General features: G+C 39.5%; 2 protein-coding genes across 5 annotated transcripts in view; one reads left to right on the top strand and one right to left on the bottom strand.

Annotated features, from left to right (window-relative positions):
• The window catches only part of clec16a (C-type lectin domain containing 16A), a 61,514-nt gene extending 58,924 nt beyond the window's left edge, over positions 1-2,590 (bottom strand). For 2 of the 4 annotated variants that reach the window (XM_078161822.1, XM_078161824.1), the window contains exons 1-2: positions 2,370-2,590; positions 1,357-1,485 (exon numbers count right to left, since the gene is read on the bottom strand). In XM_078161822.1, the coding sequence (XP_078017948.1) occupies positions 1,357-1,485; positions 2,370-2,443 (203 nt within the window). In that variant the 5' untranslated portion in view covers positions 2,444-2,590. The remainder of the gene's footprint in view (positions 1-1,356; positions 1,486-2,369) is intronic. The other 2 variants (XM_078161821.1, XM_033645240.2) reach the window with 1 other exon arrangement.
• Positions 2,591-4,091: 1,501 nt separating this feature from the next.
• Positions 4,092-9,516, top strand: dexi (Dexi homolog (mouse)). The gene is made up of 3 exons (XM_078161182.1): positions 4,092-4,165; positions 4,562-5,172; positions 6,146-9,516. The coding sequence occupies exon 2, from the start codon at positions 4,699-4,701 to the stop codon at positions 4,966-4,968; it is 270 nt and encodes an 89-aa protein (XP_078017308.1). The 5' UTR covers positions 4,092-4,165; positions 4,562-4,698; the 3' UTR covers positions 4,969-5,172; positions 6,146-9,516.
• The last annotated feature ends 2,750 nt before the right edge of the window (positions 9,517-12,266 follow it).

The raw sequence follows: 12,266 nt of genomic DNA, 5'->3' as shown, positions 1-12,266 counted from the left end.
TGCACAACAACACATACAGCTGTCAGTTCATGATGACTTGATCCTGAAATATAATTATCAAAAGGGAAGAATGTTTCTCTTTTACAGTATTAAGACTCATACCATATTATACCCACAACATCACTAATCTGATTGCAGCAATGGGCCTTCGTTGGATTTCTACCCCCGTCTCTCCTCGTGTTTCCTGTCTATATCTATACTGTCAATATCTGATAAAAGGCAACAAACACCAAAACAAATCTAAAAAAAAAGAAACAGGAACATATTCAACCATCATTTTTGTGCTGTGCTTTGTCAATATTCTGAACTCGCATACTGCTCATTTCACCCTTGAAAGATTTGCAGTTTATCACTACCTCAGTTTACTGGACCAGCTCTCAGACTGAGCCACACCTCAGTAAACACCGACAAGAGTGCTCCAGTACTTTGAACCATAGAAATTTACGTTTTGATTTTTTGAACATGAAGATCATCATCATAATGTTGCAATAAGACTGTAAAAATTCCGAGAAACTCCTAACCAAGTAAGTGAAAAGCGAGTTTTCATGTCCATGTTTATTTCATGGGTTTCCTGATCACACAAAGTACTCTTTCAACATCCTCTGTGGCTTTTCTGCTCTTCAAAACCATTTCCTGCTTCATATAATAAAGCCAAAGGTGGCAAAGTGGATGAACGGAAGCGATGACATGCAGCTCTAATTGCAGAGCTGCTTCTGATTAAAAACAAAACACCATATTTTAATAAGCTCGAGTCCCCGAAAACTACTGAAATGCCTCAGTGGTTTGGGGGAAATGAACTGCCAAGGGCTTATAAATGCAAAAATGTTCTTGACCAGAATATGTTTTATGTATTTTTTGACAACACAAGTATGTAACTACTTGGTGCAGAGCCAGCATGGCAGGCTGAAAATCAAGAATCATTGCGACACAGAGATACAGGTTTATCTTATTAGGAATGGCTCTCAGCCAGAGAAGAGCAGCATGGCAACCTACTTGTTAGCAATGTTGCTATATATAAATAAGGTGCGGTAGGAGTCCTGAGTTGCTTGAATATGACTATCCAGCTAGGTTAGTTACAATGTTGGAGAAAGGGGATCTAAGTTGAGGATTTCCCCCAATCAGGTGATCAAACATGAATCGTAAAAATCAGTGAGGAGCAGTTTTCTGTGGCTTTTCAAATGCATGAATGTGACGTTATAATAGAGTTTGCACAACCTTGCTTCCATGAATAGAGATTCAAATTCAAGTAAATACAATGCTGTCAATTTGATTGCTCGAGTCCTATACAGGAATCACATCTGCATATTTGCAGCTACAGGTGAGACATTTTGCATAAAGTCGTGGACTGGTTCTTACTCAAATACAGAGCTGTCATTCTGGTCCCCCCAGATGAGGATCTCTGTGATGGAGCGGATGGTCTCCACTAGAAGGTTTCGGTTGTGGTCGGTCACTGTGGTGTTTTTGGTCAGGACATGGTACATATACCTGATGGAGAGACAGGAACGAGGGTAAGATGTGTGAGAGATAGTCATAAAGCTTAGTATTAATCTGTACAAATCTATCTCTGAACTTAGCAGCAGAGAGACAGACTGCAGTGATATGAAGACATACTGTATCTAGAAGCTGCTCTACAGACCAGAATAATGAAACAACTTTTGAGGAACTGACTGTAAACCCTGTGTTCAAAATAAAACCCATCTGTGTGGTAGAAAAATCTGAGTACTATGAGCCCATACAGTTAGTCAAATGATCATCTCTAATAGTGTAATATAATAACCACCAAATTAAAGCCCCTGCACTGTACATTCACACAGGTGTTTTCACTTATGCCTCATTGGACTGCTTCTCAGGACTCTGTGCATGTGTGCAGACTGAGCTTGATTACTCCCTGGTTAATTAGTTGCACCTGTTGTGGTGGGACAACTTTAAATTCTGCCATTCTGATTACATTTTGGTGACCTCTGTAATAGCGAGTATAGCTCCCCCCTATTTCAACCTGGGCATATGTCTAAAGACTGGTGCAAGCCCTTTAAATGTCGGTGCTTCGCTGTCCAGCTTGTATGGACACTTGGTGCTCAATGTTTGATACTGACTATGTCCAAAACCATTACAGTAGCACAGGGTCAAATTCTGTTTTAGGGTGGATTTGTCACTTTAAAGCTAACCGCTAGCTCACATGTAGAACTACGTTGTCAAACAGAACAGTAAGAACGCAGCAACCATATAGAAGAACACCTAATTAGACAGCTACATTTAGTTAGCAACTGTTATTTAAGCTGTTATACACTAAGCTAATGATAGCGCTAACAGCCGTTCTTAACCGGCTATCACACAGGCTAACGTTAGCATATTTAATGCTAGCTACTCACTTCAAATGGTCCAAGGAGTGGATGTTTTTCGTTTTCCCCTGTCCTCCGACCCAGCTCCGTGACCGGCCGAACATGGTGGTGGTTTTACGGGGTGTAATGTTTTGACAGGCGCGTTATTTTGCTCACGTTAGCGTCCGCAGCTACCCATTACACCCACTTTCCCGTGCAGATAGCTACTTAGCAAACAGAAGGTGATAGGCAGCGATAGCAGCGCTGAGGGGTCATTGCGTAACACTACAGCGCGTGGTTTGTGTGGGAGTTGTAGTTCTTTCCCTGCGATGGACACTGGACACAGCCTACAAGAGCGAGTGGAGGAAAACTACAACATTCACTTCCTGTAGTTTATCTAGACTTTCATTAGTCATTTGATGTACTTGAAAAATTAATATAAATTAATATGGAAAAATAAACAAAATTATATAAGAAAAAGTGATATTGATAAATGTATTGAGGAAGGGATCTAAATGCTATTGACTTAGATCAAATTAAATTAAAATGATTACAAAGTTTCCTCATAAAAAGGTGGACATTTTTGGTTTTATTTTCTGTCTAAAATACTCATGAATTTTGGTGGTATAGATTTCTTATTGACATGTCTTATTGACATTTCTTATTGACATGTAGTCCTCCATTATTGGATATTGATATATATGCATAACTTTACCCCACACATGGTTTCTATGTGAAATAATAGAAGTATATTAATTTTGAAAATGGATGGGGAGGGGTATCTGGTTCATTATTAATTTATTAGATAATCATACTCATATTTTAACATATACTTTTATGAAAAAATACAAAATTGTTTCTACTGATGGGCAATATAACACAGCAATTAAGGCAATCTCACAAGAAATGATTCAGTTAATTAGAGGCATGCTGATTTATTCTGTGGTTATTCCACAAAAGCCTTTATTAATTATAGTTGCATGTACTTTTTTAAGATAACAAAAAGGCATTGTTAAATAATAAGGGAATATTCTCACTTCAGTTTGTTTACCATCACCTTTGAAGCAAAGACATATTTTCTAAGAATACAGCAGTATGTTGACAGTCAAAATAAGAACCTGATACCTCTCTTTTCCAATTCCCTCAATGCTAAAGAAGTTCACTTTAAAATAACAAATGAGATTTACACAAGTAATGACTTCTTACACCAAAGGTTTAATTTAGATTTGAATATTTGTACAGTCTGCAACTCAGGCACTGAAACCTTAGAACATTTCTTTTTTCTTGTGTTGTACCTAAAAACGTTGGGACTTTTTGAAATATTGGTTAACTCATGATGATCAGAATATTATAATTCTAAATTATGAAAACATAATGGTTGGGATCCAGTTGGTGGACAAGAAATAATTTAATTATCTTGGCAAAAATATTTTATTCACAAATGTCATTTTTAAAACTACCCCAGTATTTCCTTTATTACTAAATTAAGTAATTCTATACAAAAAAAGGTAAAGTGCTGGAAAATTGGAAAGGCCCTCTCTTTATGAGTGTACTTTAATTTTCTGAATGACTACTTGTATTTTGTTACCTTTTAATTTATTTTATTTATTTATCTATTGTATTATTTATTTCGGTCTTGCAGTTCGCTCAGTTATATTAATATAATCTGATGTACCGTTTTTAAATAAAAGAAAAGAAAAATCACTTCCGGTGTGGCAGTGACGATAAAAGGATGCGACAGGTCCTCGCGAGGGTTCTGTTATTGATCGACACCGTGAAGACCAATCACAGTTGAGCTTGTCAAGCGGACAGCCAATCATCTGCCGAGGCTTCGGGTGTTGCTTCTGGTGAGGACTGTTTTGATGCAGTTAGCAAAAATGTTAAAAGGGACGTTTAGCTTTAGAAACATCGGCAGACGCGTGTATTTGTGAATGTTTTCTTATTTACCGGTACGGCTGTGTATACTAGATAAGTCCAAATACGTAGCTTGAACATATGTTCGCGTTTGTTTTCACTATCATCGCATGCTACTGTTTTTAACCCTAGCCAGCTGGCATGGCGTGAATTCCGCAAACCCAAAGAACCAATGTCAAGAATGCGTCGAGCTAGCTAACGTGATATTTTGATACCGTCCAATAGTTATTTTTAGCTATGAACGCTACGCCCTCGAGTCTACCTGTGTGTGTGTCGTTTTCTTCTGGACCGTACAGATAAAGTAGCCGCCTCTCACTCACTGTTCACAGGTCGGGACGACCCGAAATGGACGCCCCATCCTCATCACCCCTGACAGATTTCTAGCGGTGACACCAGCGACTCCACTCCGCCACGTCCTGGCCTTGCTCACACGCAACAACCCAAACCGTGGCTGTCTTTCTTTTCTATGACACATCCAATTTATGCCCAGCTAGATTCGGTAGAATCGCTGTTGGACGAACTTCCATATATGTTTTATCTGGGCCTGTTCTTTGTGAATGTCCTGATCCTCTACTATGCCTTTCTGATGGAGTACATCGTCCTGAATGTGGGGATAGTGTTTCTGCCGGAGGATATGGACCAGGCGCTGGTGGACCTCGGGGTGCTGTCCGACCCGGCCTCTGTCCCTTATGACACGGACACGGAGCTGGATGTATTTGAGGGGTATCTTGAGTGACAGGGCGGCCCTGAAGGAAGATAAAGACAGTGAAGTGGAGGTGGTGGTGATGATGATGATGATGATGATGATGATGATGATGATGCAGAGGTCCGGGGCAGATTGGACCAGCGTGAACACTCCCTGGTCAGTGATGTGGGGAGGACATGCCTCACAGTGGATGCTGTTGCTGCCTTTTTCTCACACAGACATATCAGTGAAAAAGTAAGTGCACGCAAGATATTTTGTGTTTTAAATTTTTTTTCATGTCCATAATGAGAGGTATAGATCATTATGTACTATTGGGCTCATGGGCCCCTGGGCACCGATATGCACGAGACCCCACCATGCTACATAGCAGCAGGAAACACAGACTCTGCCTACTTCTTTGTTGTGTTGCAACTAGTAGAGGTTATACATCGTTTTGTGTCTCTTTGAGGATGATTGTGTGTGTTTGTTTTGTTTTGTTTTTTGAGTTGTTTGTGTCTCTTTGTATTCATTTTGTGTCACTCTGTGGTTGTTTGGGCCCTTTTTTAGTTATTTTATGTGTATTTGCAGTTCCTTTGCATCTTTTAGTGGTCATCTTGAGTCTCTTTGTGGTTGGTATGTATTCATTTGAGTGACATTTTGCAGGTAAAGACACTTTGGGCCCCTCAGCCTGTGCCTGGTAGCCCTGTACAGAAAGGCTGCAACTAATGATTATTTTCGTTGTCGACTAATCTGTCACTTATTTCTTCGATTAGTCGACTATTTATCGGGAAATGTGTTAAAATGTTGAAAAACGTCTCTCCAGAACCCCAAAATTATGACATCTAATGTCTTGTTTCGTACTCATGCCAAAGGGGTTTAGTTCACCGTCATGGGAGAGTGTGTAAAGCTGCCAATATTTGAACGTAAGAAGCTGCAATAAGAGTATTTTGGGTACTTTTATAGTACTTTTCTATGAAAAATGACTCAAACCAGTCATCGATTAGTCGACTAATCCAAGACAAGGTTACCTTACAGGACAAACAGCAAAAAAACAAACAAACTGCATTTTTAGGCAGCACCTGATACAAACAGGAGGTTTTGTGAATGTAAACATATATTTTTTTTGTTATTCATCAGCCTCACAATTTAATGTCCTATTGAAAGATAAGCTGGAATAAATATTTTGGTAATTATCTGTCCTATTTCTCGGTGTGCCACATGTTTTTAGGTTGTCTCGACTTAAAAGAAGGTAGCCTGAGGGGGAGACTCGGCGCCACTGGCCACATGATTAGCGACTGTCTCATGGGACTCTGCACTGGATCAGCTGTCAGTCTGTTGCCATACTAGAAGGAATAGCCACACCAAGGGGTTAGCACTGGCATCTGTTTCCTTCACTTTGGACACAATGAAAGAAAGCACCATGTGCTGCAAGTGCTCAGAGACAGCTATTCCCCGTGGATGTAAAATGAATGTTAACAGAGATGTGGAGCATGACTCAGGTTGTCTGCAGTGCAGCCAGTTCAGATACAGTCGCCTGATGTGTCTGGTATTTACACTGAACAATCACCCAGGCTGTGCAGGATCTGGTGGCCAACTGCTGAAGGAAGTGAATCAAATCTTCACACACAGTCACAGTGTGATGTCCTACGCGGTGTGACATCTCAGAAGAACTGGCAAACAGCGTGGGAACGATGTCCACTTTAGGTCCGTTGCATACTAAATCACTTGCAGAACTTGTTTTAACTGTTTGTCCTTTTAAGTTTTCAGAATGCATTGGTACTTTGCAGGTTCATCCTTGAGGTGTAATTTAAAAAAAAGTGTCTTTTGAGGTCATCTGTATATCTGCTTCAGGGATGTACACACTCTCAGGAGTACAGTCAGGAACTCTGGTAAGACACTGACACTGGACACAGGCTGTGAAACTGTAGAATATATGAGAGCCCTAATCTTTTCAAGCTTTCTCATGAACCATATCACACCTGCCACACTATTCAGTATAATGTAGAAACTCCAAAAGTATCTAGGGAGAGTTATTTCTTTGATACAGTCTGTCTTCTGATGATCTATATCACATTAGTAATTGGGATGACGTGCACATTTAATTTTTCCACATAAAAGTGAACAGCAATAGTTACGAAAGCTGTGATCGCAGCTGTTGTCTGTATGAGTCATGTCAACGGCTGAAACCTCACATGAAAAAGAACCTCAGAAGAAGAAGTGCTTCAGATATTTGACGTTTTCATCCTCTATTTGTTGCATTCGTGTTTGTTCTTTTAATGTTAACAAGTGTGTGTTAGACACAGAGAAAAGACTCAAAGCATGATATTGGTTGTGTGTGTTTTTTTTTTAAAGAGATTGGCTTTGGTTGTCAAAATTCTGTTTTATTGCACTTTCTTCTGTTTTACTTTGTTATGAAATTAGAATTCAGTTAATTAAATGTATATTCTTGGCAGCAATAATAAACTGGATTCAAGCAGTGCGGCACTTCGGTAGTTATACAAATGAGCTCATGTACAGAATAAGGTAATCAGTTGGTTAAGTGTGGCTGTGGATGGGTGGAAGCAAAGCGCCTCTAAAGGGATCGTTCACTTGATTTACTAGCTATTTGTAAGCCTTGAAAGTACTGTACATACTGTAGGTCTGTTAAGAGCACCTAAAGCCAAGCTGATTAACTTAACGTTGATTTTGGAGGCAGTGCAGAGGAACCAGTGTATTCTCACAGCATTCAGCATCTACCAGAATAAGCAAATTGTGCAAAATAATCATTGCGATGTGGTGCACATGCACGTTTCATACTCTAATTAAGCTTTAGTCCAGGATTTCATTGCCTGACTGTCAGTGTTTTAAACGTAACATTCTGCGGGACAACCTTTCATCAAGATGGCTCACTGAATATAACCAGATAGTTGTCCAGAAAAGGCCATACTCAAACTCAAGAACAGGGATGTTAAAAAATAATTGTGTCAAAGTTTAGCAGGAAACTTCGGAGACTTCGTATGCCTTGCAAGACTGTTTTTCAGAGTTCAGCCAGTATTGATTAATCATGGCTGATAACCAGATTCTTTCTTCCATTTGGATTGAAGCTGCCTGTAAGCAATATATTGTGGTGACATTTACAGTGTTTGGATCAGATTGTTTGTGCATTTGAATGAATCAGTGTGTCTGTTTTGGGCAGGACAAAAGTCCATCTGAAACAGCACTTAGATCTCGCGACACTAAAGCTCAGGATACTAATATTCATTAAGTATTGTTAAACATGTTTGTGTGGAATTTGATCAAACAATCATGCGATCAATAACAGGAAAGGGCTTGCTGTTGATGAACAGTGAATCATGTGTAATCAAACCGCATTATGCTGGAGGTGGAGAGCATTAAAGGGGTAGTTTGGATTTTTTAAAGTGGGGCTGTACGGAGTGCTTATCAATAGTCAGTGTATTGCATACAGTACATGTCTGTCAGCATGCCCCCAGTTTGGAGAAGCAGCAGGAGTATCGACACGGAACCGAAGCAATGCACTGCTGTGGATGGGGGCCAGCAGCAAAACATATTTTAGCCACCTAAAAAAGTACGTAACAGCTTAAGTGTACATCATATTAAGAACATTTTGATTGCTTTACTTTACCTTTCCATTAGACAGCCTGGTCTGATGGGTAAGCGGTAAACAGCATCAAAGCCACCAGACTCCATTGACAAAAACAGTTATTTTGGATCGCTGATTACAGGAGCTGCTGGCCTATCCCTGCCTCTGTCAGTTAGTTTGTTTGTGCAATTGTGTGACTTCAGTGAATCCAAACCAATCCTTTTAAAGCCAAAGTCACACAATAATAAAAACTAACTAACTAACAAAGGCAGTGGTAGACCAGTAGCTCCTGTGTTCAGTGATGTTAAATCGCCTCTTTTCTCAATGTAGTCTGGCTTTGATGAGAGCGATATAACAACTTCATTTCCACGCTTGCAATCACTGTTTAACATAAAGTAAAGCTGTCAAAATACTCCAAATATAGTGCGCACTTTAAGTGATATTTCATTTAAGGTTACTAAAAGATGTCTACAGCAGTACATTGCTTAGCTTCCATGTCAGACTCCAGCCTGCTTCTCCAAACTGGTGGCATGCCGACTGACATCTACTGTATGTAATACACTGACTATGAATTCAAAAGATCCACACTATCCCTTCAACACGCGGATGCCCATATGATGAGTTGAGTAATTCAAATATTAAAGTCGCCCCCCATATTCTAAAAATCATTTTGCAAGTGAAGCTGTTTGATGGGGAGGATCCATGTTTTGTATTTAAACTGTTATATCACTGGTGTTAAGTTGCAGGTATGAGACTGTTTGTGCCATTTCCCAGGCATGATACCACACTGTGCTGGTCAGGTTCTGATCAACTCTGTTCACAGCATCTTAGTTTAAGTGGAAACCCCATTAGACTCCGAAAGGACTGTGACACATCATCATCATACAGCCTTTACCCAGTGCTCGTGTCATCCCTCCACATCTGCTTCTTTGCAGACATGCACATGCTATAATAAGCTATGGATCGTAACAGAGTTTTATTTTCCAATGTGTATTTAATAAACTTTGAGCGAATGCCAACTTGTTTGCCTCTTACTTGAACTGTCATTTCAGATGTGTGCTTACTGATTATCTTGCTGTGTTGATCTCAGACTGTTTACTTGTTACCATGTGCTCTTTTGGTGTCACTTTACATTTTGTCCACAAGAGAGCATCAGTGCACCAGTCAACAACAGCAGGACATTGTTGGAGTGCTTTGATGTCAGTGGTGCTTGACAATGGAAATTTGTGACACATCAGTGGTGCTCTGGTCTTTAAATGTATTTAGAATCTCCAGAGCATGGCAGGTGTTTCAGTAAAATGTCTGTGATCGACAACTGACACCACGTTATGTGTCCTGATCTGATGCACCACAGCCACCTGCTGTTTCTGACTGAAGAGAGGGTTGGAAAGTTCACATGTGATATTTGAGATTATTGTGATGCAGCCAGGAAGTATACCAAAATTTAACCTGAGCATGGCAGTACTTCACAGACAGTGAAATATAGAAAAAATAATTTAATCAATTTGTATTTTCTTTTTATTCAGATTCAAGTGCAGCTTGGTTGATTTACACATCAACCAAATATGTCTTCATTGACTGAATTAGAACTGTAATTATATTCCTAGAGGGTTCATAAAAGCAAGTGCATATATTGAAGACTTCTAGTACCAACCTACGGAGCATCTGCCACTTGTATCCTTCCTTCTGAACTCAATAACTTGTCTAAGATAAAAACTAAAAATACAAAAGAGGAAGCCACTGTATGTTGAGAGTTTCATATCTATGATGTGCGTGATGGCATGCAAATAATTAAAATGCCCAGTCAAAGTAGTAATCAAATTAGAGATGTGGATGATGGTTCAGAGGTCTGGTGGAACCTGGTCCAAATGTCTAAACTTGTGGGAGATACCTGTGATTCTCTGATATTTGAGCTCTATAGTGATTCAGTATTTACTTTTGTTTAATTTTACTTTTAAAGCACTGCCATAGTCCACTTCCATAATGTTGGAGAACTGACAAGAAACAGCTTAGGAAAAGAATTGGCAAAATGAAATGCGTTAGAGCCTCGATATCCTGACTTTTGGGTCAAGCCCCCATAACACTGGCTCCTTCATTTCCCATAAGGCAACTCAACATCTGCCTTGTTCCTGTCTATGTCTTTCAAGGTGCACACCTCACACTTTTTTTTTAGCATGGACTTTACGCTAAGAACCGCAGTCTGAAGATCAGAGGTCACCTTAAATGGAAACTTTGGGGGTTTTTTTAACCAAGAAAAAAACGGTTAATTTCTCTGTAGGGTCTTTTCCGTAACATTGTCAGACACTGATAATCACAGTCTAAGCAAGTTGGCAAGCACTTTTAATGGATGTAAATTGACTGTGTATAATTGCCTGTAGCCGTAAGGATTACATTGAAGCCTGTTACACTGCTGTGACTGCTAGTGTTTTTGCATTAAAGTTGACCTTTGACCTTTTGAATATAAACTGTTATTACTTCATAATTGTATCTTATTAGGCATTTGTGTGAAATATTGTCATAATTAGTGTATGAATTCTTTATTTAAGGCCAAAAACATATTTGTTACGTCACAGTGACCTTCACCTTTGACCACCAAGTTCTTAGCAGTTCATCCTTGAGTCTAAGTGGATGTTTGTGCCAAATTTGAGGAAATTCTTTCGAGGCTTTCTTAAATTATAGCGTTTACAAGAGTTAAACAGATGCAAGGTCACAGTGTCATTGACCTTTGACAACCAAAATCTAATAATCTGATCAGCTCGTTGTTTAATCAAAATGGACGTTTGTGCCAAATTTGAAGAAATTCCCTGAAGGTGTTCTTGAGATATAGCATTTATGAGAATGAGATGTACAGACAGATGGACAACATGAAAACATAATGCCTCTAGCCATGGCCATCGCTGGTGTGGAAGCATAAAATGGCTGTCTCCATTAGTCACTTAAGCCCTATTTGGACGGGATTAGTTTAACCTGGAGACGTGGGGTAAAGTAATTATTACCAGGGATTTTAGTCCTGTCCAAATGTGCCATGTCTGTCTGACTTTTACCTTCTGTAAAACGGTCCGGAGAAAATACCTCGGGTAATATTTATCCCGTGCAAACGTGATCCTCTGTAAAAATGTATGTAAATATTTCGTCACGTCCTGTTTACAACCATTTTACTGCGTTTTTCGATGATGGAGGCGCTTGAAGATGCATTCGGTGTCGTCGGCAGTTGTAATAGTGGACATTCTTCTAATGATCGCATAGCCCTACATGGGAGACCAATCAAAAAGGTCGAGAAGAAAGCACACTGTGTACACACAATCCTGATCATGGGCAATATTTCATATTAGGCTAATCATTGATTATTATTATCCTTCAGCTAAATATAACACATACAGGAAGCAACATAGCACACACATGCCGACAGGGAGGTGATGCCAGGGCGCAAACCGAGTCACCACTTCCATCTTTGGTAGAATTAAGGAGATTTTTTGTCCCGTGCTAATCGGACATTTATATTACAGACATCCTGTGGTAAACTGACATTAGTCCACATCCCTATGTAAAACTAATCCCGTCCGAATAGTACTTTAGACACAAACACATGGGAATACAGGTCTAGAATCATAAATACCAAAATTTTCCTTTGAGGAACACGACAAGTAAAAACAAAGTATTTATGTTGTCAGTAAAGATGAGTTGTTCCCCTTATTCTACCAAGATATCACAATAGGGGAAAGTCTGGCCTCCCCTGTAGAGTCAGCAAACTATTGGTGGAAAATAATGG

The sequence above is a fragment of the Epinephelus lanceolatus genome, chromosome 18 (assembly GCF_041903045.1).
Source record: "Epinephelus lanceolatus isolate andai-2023 chromosome 18, ASM4190304v1, whole genome shotgun sequence".
Taxonomy (NCBI): Eukaryota; Metazoa; Chordata; class Actinopteri; order Perciformes; family Serranidae; genus Epinephelus; species Epinephelus lanceolatus.
The sequence above is the reverse complement of the archived record's forward strand: the minus strand, read 5'-3'. Positions and strand labels throughout refer to the sequence as shown.